General features: G+C 41.0%; 1 protein-coding gene across 4 annotated transcripts in view; it reads left to right on the forward strand.

The window, feature by feature from the left end:
- The window catches only part of phkb (phosphorylase kinase, beta), a 106,120-nt gene that overhangs the window by 76,648 nt on the left and 17,440 nt on the right, over positions 1 to 12,032 (forward strand). For all 4 annotated transcript variants that reach the window (XM_051380117.1, XM_051380116.1, XM_051380115.1 and 1 more), the window contains 5 exons: positions 650 to 705; positions 1,551 to 1,644; positions 9,062 to 9,145; positions 10,024 to 10,128; positions 11,358 to 11,440. In XM_051380117.1, the coding sequence (XP_051236077.1) occupies positions 650 to 705; positions 1,551 to 1,644; positions 9,062 to 9,145; positions 10,024 to 10,128; positions 11,358 to 11,440 (422 nt within the window). The remainder of the gene's footprint in view (positions 1 to 649; positions 706 to 1,550; positions 1,645 to 9,061; positions 9,146 to 10,023; positions 10,129 to 11,357; positions 11,441 to 12,032) is intronic.

The raw sequence follows: 12,032 nt of genomic DNA on the forward strand, positions 1-12,032 counted from the left end.
CCTCGTCCTGCTTAATTCCCAGCTCCTTACCTCCGAGCCCAGCGCTTCCGCGTCGCTCATCAACCTTTGTTGGTTATTCAGAGTTTAACTTTCATTGAAATTGTGTGAGAGAGCGGAGGTAGCAATAACACAGGCAGTATTATCATTTTATGATAGGGAGTGAGGTGAATTTTGAATTGAACCAATGTCCCTTCCGCCCTCTTTCTCTCCCTCTCACTCTCTTTTACACACACACAGACACACACGCTCACAAATGAACTATTTTTGATTCATCTCAGTTAAATCCTTTTCCAGTTTGCTTTATTGACATGGGTGTTAAATGAACAGCATTACCAAAGCAAGGAAATAAATTAGTAACAAAAACAAGAATGTAAAACATTAATCCTAGCTAAAAAAAATCTGAAAAAAACTAAGTGATGCATGCACACTAGACTGCGAAATACCAGAATGAGCACTTGGATCTAAACGTTTGTAATCCATCCTTACAGATTCAATTGCTTTGCATTAGTTCCAGTGCACATTTACAGTGTTGCCAAAGCAGGAATGAGCTCAAGAAAGAAAACACACAGGTCTGTGTGTTTTCTGTCTGTGTGACATGTAGTAGAGATGTGGTTCACATGTTAATCTCTCCGTTCTGTCTCTTTCACAGGGTCCCATAGAGAACGACATAGTTATTCACGTGGCCCTGATAGCAGAAAGCCAGAGGTAATGTGTGTGTGTACATATGTGTGTGTGTCTCTTAATGTGTTGCAGGCCATAAAGCGTGGTTATTTTCCGCTCCTCTCTCCTATTCAGCTCTCTCAGTGCTGTAATTGTGATGAGCTCATAAAGCTGGAGCTCAGCCTGACCTCTGCCATCATCTGTCACTCTTCTTATTGTGTGCGTGGGTTCGTGTGAGTACGTCTGTGTGTACGCACACTTGGATACATGTGTAAGAGTGTGGGTGTATGTGTGTCAAACAGGGTCAAACGACTCTGTGAAGCTTGTTAACCTGTAGCTTCAATTACTGCTGCTGGTCAGCCCCCATCAAGACTCGTGCATCATCTTTCTCACTGCGGTCCACTTATTCTCTCCGGTGTGTGCTGTGGCTCAATAACAGCTATAGCTTCATGATAAAGATTTACATGAGTTTTATATTTACCGGAACACGAGGCCAATAGCTATAGCTTCAAGGACTACTGTATAGACTCATAAAGCCGCAGATTTACAATGTATGATTTAAAGGTCAACGGCTGCTGAAAAAACAGTAGACTCACAAGGGGATAATTGGTTAAAGTAATTTCCAGCATTTCTTTTGAAGAAGTATAAAGTCACAAACGATTAAATACATATTTTTGTATGTCTGTGATTTGGGACTCGTAGAAGGGTTGTTTATTTCCCAAACAGCAGGTAGGGAAGGCATTTATCAAGTTTAAAAGGGCACCAGTGCCAGCCACAGCTACATAGCCTACACAATGCCTGAAATTATAAATGCAATATTCTTATTGTGTGTGTGTGTGTGTGTGTGTGTGTGTGTGTGTGTGTGTGTGTGTGTGTGTGTGTGTGTGTAGACTGCAGGTGTTTTTGAACACCTATGGCATTCAGACCCAGACGCCCCAGCAGGTGGAACCAATCCAGATCTGGCCTCAGAAGGAACTGGTCAAGGTAACACAGACACACACTGGTCACACATTGGTCAGTCGCCGACTTTCGAAGCTGTTTACAGATCCCCACCCCCCCATGGGTATTGTTGCTATGTCCATCATCAGTCAGTCTCCAGCTGAGTTTCCAGTTTGTATCAAAAAGAGAAACCGCTAAAAGAATTTAAAATATGGATTCATAGTTTGACCTAAACCATATGAGGAAGGTTTTCATATCGGATTGTAATTAGAATTAGAGAACTGCACTGTTTAATCTGTTCCTTACAATACTCTTCTTTTTGTTTTGGAAAGGTTGGTCAAATGACACCATCCTCCAAGCTCTTCATGTGTGGTATATAGCTCCTATTACAGGATAAATACAGAGCTTAACAGACCTGGTGTGCCTGGTTACAGTTGCTAGGCTATGATTGGACAATCACTGTCCGAGGGAGAATTGAGTCAAGACCTCACTCATTACATTTCAGCGGTTACTTTAGCCGTCAATACCTGAGCAGAACTTGGCTCGGTACATCCATCTGCCTGTCAGTCCAAGATTTCCTGCTCTTAAGATTTTCCTCACGATTGTCCCATCAATCACAGCAAGGCTGCGGATTGGCTGAAGTGACTGATCAGTCGAACAGTGATTGTTCATGTTGATTGATCAGCGTAATGGTGGAGCCGTCACTGTGTCACTCAGGCAAATTAGAGGTTCATGAAGCTGAGCGGCTACGTTAGGCAGTTCTGTAAGAGATGAAAGATATTCTGAATGTTGACCGGTGATATTCAGAATGGCTTATTTAGAATCACATTATTACCTTAACAACTGTTTCACTCCTGCATTTGAATACTTGGAGGTCAAAACAAGCAGATGAGTTTGTGGAGTTGAGGATCTTCTGAAGAGAATATTAAAAGAGCTGTAAGCTGCAGTCCGGTGAAATTTAGAGAAGCTGTTTTTTTACACTGGTATTATGATACTTATTCAACCCATGAAAGATAAGAAAAAACAATATTGTTATTGTTTACATTTTCCAAACCTAAATATCTATAGTTTGTTGAACAAAAATGTCCTACCTTCTTTTTTATCTCTTTGTTGCTCATCAGTCACTTTAGTCTTTTCTCCAGGTCACGACACTGTCATGGCTGTATTAAGTGACATTCTACTGAAATAGACTCTATCTGTTTATGAAGAATGGAACAAAAGGTACATTTTTACTTTAGCAGTAATGCTACTCTCACACGTCAGACAGTAACGTTTTGTGGCAGCCCTAATGCAACTAAAAACTGAAATTCAGTACGCAAAACCTGTGAAAAATCCCTGCTGTGGCTTTCATTATTCATATTTTGTGTTCTCAACAAAAGGAATGTGAATTTCATCAAATCTGAATCCAGAAGCAAGACTACTCATCATATCTAAGAGCTAAAACTCAAAGACTGACATTCAGTTCAGTGTAATTCTCTAAGTTCCAATATATATAAAATATTTACTTTTTAGTTAGGTTGCTATGTTTTATACATGTACATTACTCTTTCATAAAAAAGGGAGACAGAAGATATTTTTGTTAGACTTAACTTGCACTTTATCAACTTGGAACTGGATCCAAAAATGGAGTCGCCTACTGGAACCCAACCCTAGTAAACAAACAATAGGGAATGTTAAATAGGTGAAAAGTTGACTTTACCTGGATGGAGGTAATGCCAAACCCTTGTGGGTGTAAATATCGCAGTGGGATGACGTAATACAATCAAATCTGTTTGGTTACTTGATTATTAACAGTGGAGGTACTCTGTCAGTAACAGGGGAAGGCACTTGCAGTCTTTTGAACATTTTGTGAGTAACAAGTCCAGCACTAGCTGCTGTTTCCTTCCTGTCCACCCTGCTTCTTTCATCTGCAGCAGATTACACCATTTGTACTGTCATATCTGTGACACCAACTACTACCTCCCTTCCAACTTCTGTTTCACTCCCATCGTATCCGTCACTCAAAGCCTGGTCTCTCTTCTAGATACTGTCCCTCATCTGCATGTGTACTGTTTGAAGTCTGCTATCTCCCCCCCTGTCTTTGGTCTCTCCTCTGTCATATCCATCACTCAAACCCTGGTCTCCTCCCTAGCCTCTGTTCTTCATCTGTCAGGTCTGTTGTGTTGTTCTATTCTCTACGCCACCTTCCATAAACAAACAATTTCTCCTATTGTGTCATCTCTGCGGTCTCTGTTCTTTACTCTAGGCCTTTCTACCTTCTGTCCATCTCCTGCTACATCCGTCACATCCGTTTCTCTAACCCCATTCTCCCCTCTAGGCCTACACCCTGCCCCGCCCCCATTATGTCTGTTACACCAAACAACTCTCCCCTCCAGGTCTATCATCTGCCTTTGAACTGTCATACCTGTTACTTTCTCCTTCTCTCCCCTCTGCCTCTTTCTGCTGCGTGGCGCTCAGTCTCTCAGATGGATATGCAATTGTGAGTCAGAGCGGGCGCTGTGCTGAATATTAAATCCTAAGCCCAGCCAGACGCTTCTTCCTCGACAGAATCTGTTTATCTCAGAGTCACCAACATCTCGGGTGCTGCAGGCTGCATTTGCTCACCTCACCTCGTCCCTCGCAGCCGTTTGATTGTGTTGACAACAGCTGCCTGACGATGGGAGAGTGGCAATTACATTTTGCAATGTGTTATTCCCACCCGTACACCCTAAAGCTTATCCCCTTGCAAATCACAGCTTTGGCCCAAAAATAGCCTTTCTTTTAGCTGCTTTTTTCCCGCTTTCATATCTGATACTCAATGTGGACATCACGCGGACGACATTTTGTTTGATGAGACTCCCATTCTCTCCGCATCTTGCGCTTTCAGGCAACACCTGGGGTCATCCAAATGAGGTCCTAAAGAGACACTCTGCACAAAGACTGCAGGTCTTAAGAAACATTAAAGGGAAATTACGGTATTTTCCCACCTTGATCTTATTCTAATACTTTTGTCAATTAAGATCATTGGTCATTATAACATTTTAGTCACCAACTCAGAGATTAGATAAAAATTTCTTATAAAACTGAATTTCTTTGTATTTACATTGCCCCTATGACTTTCATTCTTGCATTTCCAAAATCCCTCCAACAGAGGTGGTGAGTAACATTTTCATCATTCATGACCAGCAGTCAGAATGGACAAATATATGAATTATAAGACCCAGCTCAACAGTTACAAAAATTCTCTTTTTCCTTGACATTTAAAGAGTTATTGGTCGCTGTTATCATTTTCTCCTCTCCATTGTGGCTGTGACGAGATCCCTTGTTAATGTGAGTACAAAGATGAGGGTCAAAATCTGCAGGCCCTGTTTTGCAGAAGAATACAGTTAATAGTTCAGCAGAAGCCAATACAGTTTTTCTTTGTGTCACTATTCCTCCACCACAGCTCAGCAAGGAAATGCTATCCAAGGGAATTTTGAACTAAAAAGATGACTAACTTTGCAAAGATACACACTTCATTTAACTAACAACAACTGCAGAAGCCATTAGCTTTGCCTGAGGTTTAGAAAGCATTTTTTACACTGGAGGACTGTGGATGCCCAGTCTTTACTTACCAGTAGTTAGGAATTACTTAACAGGAAGAACAATTCCAGCATCCAACAACTCTTTCAATGTATGACCCTTTCCTTTAAAGACATTTTATGGGGCAAACCAGTGGGTACAGAAGAACCAGAAGGTTTAATCCCAAAGTCAATCGGCACATATAGTATCATTTTGAGCTATATTGCAAGATGCTGAATCCCAACCTGCACACCTACTGTAAGTCCCTCTGGATGACAGCATCTGCTGTAAAAGTAAATCTGTTATGCACATTTAGTGATACCAACAGTAACATTTACACTATTTGAGGCAGCAGCTATAAAAGTGTGCAAGAACCTTGTCCTGTCTCCTATCAAATTGAGGAATGTCCCTATACTAAATTAAAAGTTTTAGAAGGGTTTGTCAGTCAATACTTCATTCTCAGACATTGTAGCCACTGTAAAAATGTGAAATACAGCTTTTAAATATGGCATTTTATTACCCCTCCCACCTTTGTGCTGCGGTCAGTGTAAATGTGAGGGAATGAAAGGATGCTTTGAACGGCTGCCTGCGTGTTGTCGTTCTTCATTGGTATTCTGCACACAGGAAGTCTTGGGTGCAGAGGTTCTTCCAACCTCCCTTGGCTTTTCTCCTCCAGGTCTCATTCTTGCCTGTTAGGGCAGTGATTTGCAATGCCACTTAATCCTCAATTAACATTCTTTTTTTTTTTTTGTATAAATATGTATAAAGACAATTCCTTCTCTTCTTGTAGTGTAACTTCTTTTAATTGGTCCAGCCCTTGCTTCCTCCTGTTGTGTTCAGCTCAGCCAACAATGAGGAAGTACACTGGAGTAGCAGAGCACCACCTTTTGGCCGACATTGTGAATTGCAGTTTGTTTGAGATGGAAGAATGCGGCATTGAGGGCTTGATAGGCAGATTTCCTGCAGTGCCACTTGAGTGTGTGGGTGTACTGATGCTGTTTCATGATAGGACAGATTGGGTGGTATTTAAATTTAGAATTTATAGGTTGTCACAAAGGGAATAAGTACTGTGGTTTCACACTCAGCCAGACACATCAGAAAAGTAATTCACATACGTACACAACAGTCAGTTCAAACACACATAAATGGTAACTTGTGGTGAGTGTGTCACACCACTGGGCTCCGAGCAGGCAGAGCTGAGAAATCAATGTCCAGCTTCTTTCTCTTTGCATCTTTGAATTAGTGCATTTTGACAGCAGGCGACACAGCAGTAAGGAGCTTTTATCTAAAGCTTCAAAGAAATGCTCTGGAAACTGATAGGCTGGAGCTCCTGTATTCTCTCAGCTGCCGTCTCTAAATGCATTTCAGAGACGACTGAGGGAGAAGGCCATGACCTTTTTCTCTGCTTTGTTTTGACGAACTGCGGAGCCCTTGATGTAACAACTGGGTAATTAATGCAGCACCTGCGAGAAAAAAGATTTCTGTTTATCTGTCTTGCTCTTTATACCTGGGTAGTTGTGCAGCTGTATTACTAATGCCACAATGAGTGCAAAATGCTTCAAGTACAACTGTGTTGTTGGTTAGAGCTTGGGTTAAGGTTTGAGCTGCATCAGCCCTGAAATCTAAATTGAACTTGTGGGGGAGTCATACTTTTTCCGACATGACTGACAGAATTTCAGTCCACTAATTAAGTGTGGAACTTGACCTCAGCTACTCTAAGCAAAACTTCTGCAGCCAAACTCTGTCAGAGTTGAGCAGTAATGTCGAGCTCTCTCCTAGCTTTTGCACGCTAGACATCCTGCACTGCTGATGTTAACATTTTTCAGCTCCTGAAGTTGCTTTATACTTGACATTTGACTTGACACTGTGTTTTCGCCTTGAGTCTGTGGGACCAAACTGAGTCTTGAGGCATGACATCTGACTTACAGTTAAACTACAGAATACCTTATTGAAGAGGGGGTGGACTTACAGTGTGTGGACAGATTATGCATTGATCAGGCTCAAAATAAAGGTTCTCTTTCCACCTCCAATATATAGCTATCCTTGCGGTGAAAGTTGGATTGGAGCATTTTTATTGAGTGGAAAGTGTGGTGCTGTACCCAAGGCACAAAAAAAAGTTTTAGATATCTGTTCAATGAGTAAGTGACTAATCTGACTAATTTCATTTCAGTTTCATCTGTTTAAAAATCCGGTCAATCTACAGCAAGAAAAAGACTCAACTGATACATTTTAACCTGTCATAGTAATTTATTGTAGCATTGCATGCCCATAAACAACAACGTCTCTTCTTTACACCCTCCCATACAAACTCCATGCTCTTGGTTTGTAACATAGGCTTCCTGTTTTAAATGTGTAGTCTCCAAGCAGTATACCAATATTTTCTCAGACTTGACGAAGATCCTTCAGGGCCACAGACATTATACAGCCATGGCTTAGTTATACTCTACATGATTAAACTGACTTAACTGTAAAATTGTACACGTTTCTCTTAACAAATGAAACTGAAAATGACCATTACCTGGAAAAGTTAGGCCTTCACCAAACAGCAATTTTTCAGTCATATGTGGGTGGTGATCTTTTTTGGCCTTTCTAAAACAAAAAACAAAAGAGCAAAATTGGAAGATATTTCTTAGCAAGTGGGGCAAATTGTTTTGCAGGACACCTATTTCATCAGAAATATCGCCATTCAGGACTGCCACATCCTCTGCATGGAAGCCACAATGCTAGTTAGAGTAACAATAGCGACCCTGTCCTGCTCTTTATTTAGTTTGGCAAAGTTTACACTCTGATTACTCATGGGTTAGACCTCATCTTCATCAGACTTCTTTGCTCGGACAAATTAGAAACATTATTCGAAAATACGAGCAATAAAGCATAAATGGAACCCCTGTGTTGTGTGTCTGGGCATGTGTTTCTACTGTATAACAGTCTAACATTTTCAATTATGATACTGTACTATAATTTCAGATTGAACTTGCTTCACCCTCCATTACAAGAACAATGCTATTTCTTTATTCTTCTCTATTTCAAGTCAACTGGAAGCATATAAAGTCAGCTTGAGATGGCATTTAAAGCCAATTCATGGAGTTGGCCTTAATTAGCAAGCAAAATAAATCTGAATAGATCTGCTAGCAACAGTAGACATTTAAGTGACAAAATCAACTGACGGCAGCTACAACTGAAAAACCTGCTTTTGTTTACCTCTGTGTGAAATGAAGACCCATTGTTTAAAAAAAATTGTAAATATGCGTGGTGAATCTGTTACTGTTGTAGACGGCATATGTGGTATAATGGAATGGAAAGCACGGCAGGTAACAATAACTAAGGGGGGTGGGGCCTGGATGGATATTTTTAGCAGTGTATAATATGCTAAGTGGCCCATTCGGGAAGTATCAAACAGCATGTTGTCGTTTATTTATTCTAATGAGGGCTCAGCTAGGTCTCTGTTTCTCTTCTTACGGGCCTCTGCATCTCAGCAGATAACAGCGTTATCAGCTCCGGTGCCCATGGGTGTACTTGGGTCCACTAAGCACGCTGCTGATGGCAGCAGAGGGACCTTTCATTATCGCCACATCTCATAACTTTACACAGAGCTAATATCAGTAGGTGGCTGTGCCATATGGTTGTAATTTCAGTTTATGCGTTGCAACAACAGAAATGTCTCAGTGGGACAGACGGATGATGGAGTCGCACTTTCATTACGATATGGAATGGCACTGTGCGGCATGACATTTCAAATCAAATATGATATTTTTAATCTCAAAGCAATACTGATAGGATCACAGGGAAATGTACAGATAAAGATTTTAGTTTTCTTTGTAAACAGAAAGGCTGGCAGTAAGATTGTGTCCAATATGAATGCTGTGTTTATTGACAAGGTATCTTTTTATGTGAATATGTGTGTGCATGTGTCTTTCTGCAGGCATACCGTTTCCTTGCTGTGAATAAGAAACTGGGGTTGAGTGGGCGTCCAGATAGGCCAGTGGGCTGCATCGGGACCTGCAAGGTATATGTGCTTGCAAACACACCTACACACGTACATGCTGGCGCATGCACACACATATGTGCACTTCATGTTGCCCTGCTGCACAGGTCATGAGTGACCACTAACACTACTCCCACATATTGATCTGCATACATTTCCCAGAGCTCTCGACTGCAGCTCAGAAACTCAACACAAAGACAGAAAATACTCAGTTCCAAGACTTTTTATATTCTTCTATACAGTATACATCGGTGAATGCTGAATAGATTTAGCTTATTCTTAGGACTTATTTTATTTTAAAATGCTAAGCTGCTGTCAGGCAGTCTGTGTGTGTCCCTATGCATGTTATGTAGCCGTGGAAGTGTGTCTGTACAGTTCATGTGTGTGCGAGTGCGTGTGTGTGTGTGTGTGCTAACGTCTCTTGCTGATGTTGTTTGCAGTTTCTCTCAAATGAAGGTCATAGCACGACCAAATAAGTTGAGCCATAGCAGCTTTCTCAAACAAAGACATTGCCAAACAAATGAATCATGGCTCCCAAAGCATTGCTAAGACAATATTATAATGGAACATTTATGGGGAAGATGGCAGACTGCCAGAGGGCATTATCATCATCAGTGTGTCTGTAGGGTTGTGTGTGTGCCCCTGTGACAATCTGCCTGTGTGAAAGGGAGCTTTGTACGAGTTGTGTGTATGTACTGTATATGTGTGTGTTATCCGGAGTGGTTGTGTAGCTTCTGTGTGTCCCCTCTATCTTAGGATTGATGGGTTGTTTTATACACTGCCCAGAATAATGTATACGTGGCTACTTGTGAGCCATCCGTCTTCTAATGCAGTCCTGTGTGTGTGTGTGTGTGTGTGTGTGTGTGTGTGTGTGTGTGTGTGTGTGTCTCTCCCTCCAGATTTATCGTATTCTGGGCAAGACGGTGGTGTGCTACCCAATAGTGTTTGATCTAAGTGACTTTTACTTGTCTCAAGATGTTATGCTGTTGATTGATGACATTAAGGTAAGCCAGGGTCTCACTTATGGAGCTCACCGATGCCATGACTCCACAGCTAACCACTTTATATGTGCTTGTAGAACCTAAATGATAACTGAGATACATGCAGTCTGACATTTGTGTAAAAGACGGGAAATCAGCTGAGTTTGATTGCATACTTATTTTACTTGGCCCCACAGAAAGGGCACATACTAGAGTCATAGTATCAGCACTGATACTGGCTTCTCCTAAACTCTGTAATTCATTTAGTGCTTAAATTGTAACATAAAAGGTGCCAGTAGTCTAAACCGGTTGTCTGCCTAGCTTGCACAAGCAGTATTTGAGGCACAAAAATGAATAATTTGAGGGTACAAATGATTAATTCATAACACTAAATACTGATAATAATGAATGTGAAAGAATGATCAACAATTTTACAGCAAAAACAGAAAAATAAGCACTTAACCAGCAGTTTTCCAGCTGAATTAGACCTCTAGCTCACATTGTAGCTTTACAGTTTTGCCTCCTCCTGCAGCTCTCTTGAGCAACAAACTGCCCTATTTCCCCATACACTTATAATAACTTCATCATCTGTACCTGCGGTACATTCATTAAAAAGTGGCAGCACTGACTAATGAGTACTGAGATGGACAGAAACAGAAAGTGCTGACAGTACTGACTCAATTCAAGCACTAGATTTATTGATTGATGATTGAGTTTGCAAGCACACAAAACTACAGCTTGTTTCTCATTCAAAGTGCTTTCCTTGCAGTCATAATTAATCATTTTTATCACTAACTGATGTCATGTAGTCATGGAACAGCTTCCAGTCGGTTGACAACAGTTTTAAAATTGTAAAAACGTATGAAGAGGTTCTTCTTTTCTGAAACAAAGCATCAGCTCAGACTATATTGTGTCAAATCACAAATAGTCAATGTATATACCTAATGTAACAACTGTTACATTTTTGTTTAGTCTATATTCTAAACATAACTGAATTTTCAGAATCAAAAAGTTTGCCGTTTAAACTTTGATCAGTTTGACATTTGAGGCGTTTGAAGTTTGGGAGCTGCAAGTTGAAGAAATGGAACTGATTCAATTTATGCTCAGAAACAGTGGAAACTGAAATCTTTGAACCAGCACCATGCCCATGCCAATCTGAAATGGTGTCTGTGTGTGTGTGTGTGTGTGTGTGTGTGTGTGTGTGTGTGTGTGTGTGTGTGTGTGTGTGTGCACATGTGTGCACATGTGTGCAGAACGCCCTGCAGTTCATCAAACAGTGCTGGAAGATGCAGGGACGTCCTCTCTTCCTGGTTCTCATTCGCGAGGATAACATCAAGTAATATACACACTCCATAATAGCTGCTTTATCTTTTTCTCTGTCTTCCTGTCCTCTGATAGCTTTCTCACATCATTCTTCCTTCTCCTATCTCTCTATACATCACCCTATATCCCTCTTTTTCTGTCTGATACGGGCTCAAGCTCGCAACAAAATGTCTTGACACTCACAGTTTAGTTTTTTTTTTATCCAGCTTTTCTCTCTCTCCCTCCCTCCTTCTCTACCTCTCTTCCCTTCTATGTATACTATTTATCTTTATAGCAGGAAGGTGCAACTGTATTTGCTTGCTGATTGGGTGATAATGTTTCTCATTTGTATCACTACAGCGTGGCTGGTGGGCTGATTATAGCGGTATTGACCATTATCCAGGAAGCCGTATGTTAAATGTGCTACAAACACTTAAACAGCCACACTGTAGCATCTGGAATGAGTCAGTAGGCTCTCATAGAAGCAGCTCAATAGTCGTTAGTTTGCTATTGATCGGGATGATGACCGGTATAAAAGGCGACAGCAGACCGAATAAAGCAATGAGGGTCTGGGTGAAATGTGTTGATTTATTGAGAAAACTTTCAGCTGTGATGATTTCATACTG

The sequence above is a fragment of the Dicentrarchus labrax genome, unplaced genomic scaffold (assembly GCF_905237075.1).
Source record: "Dicentrarchus labrax unplaced genomic scaffold, dlabrax2021, whole genome shotgun sequence".
Lineage (NCBI taxonomy): Eukaryota > Metazoa > Chordata > Actinopteri > Moronidae > Dicentrarchus > Dicentrarchus labrax.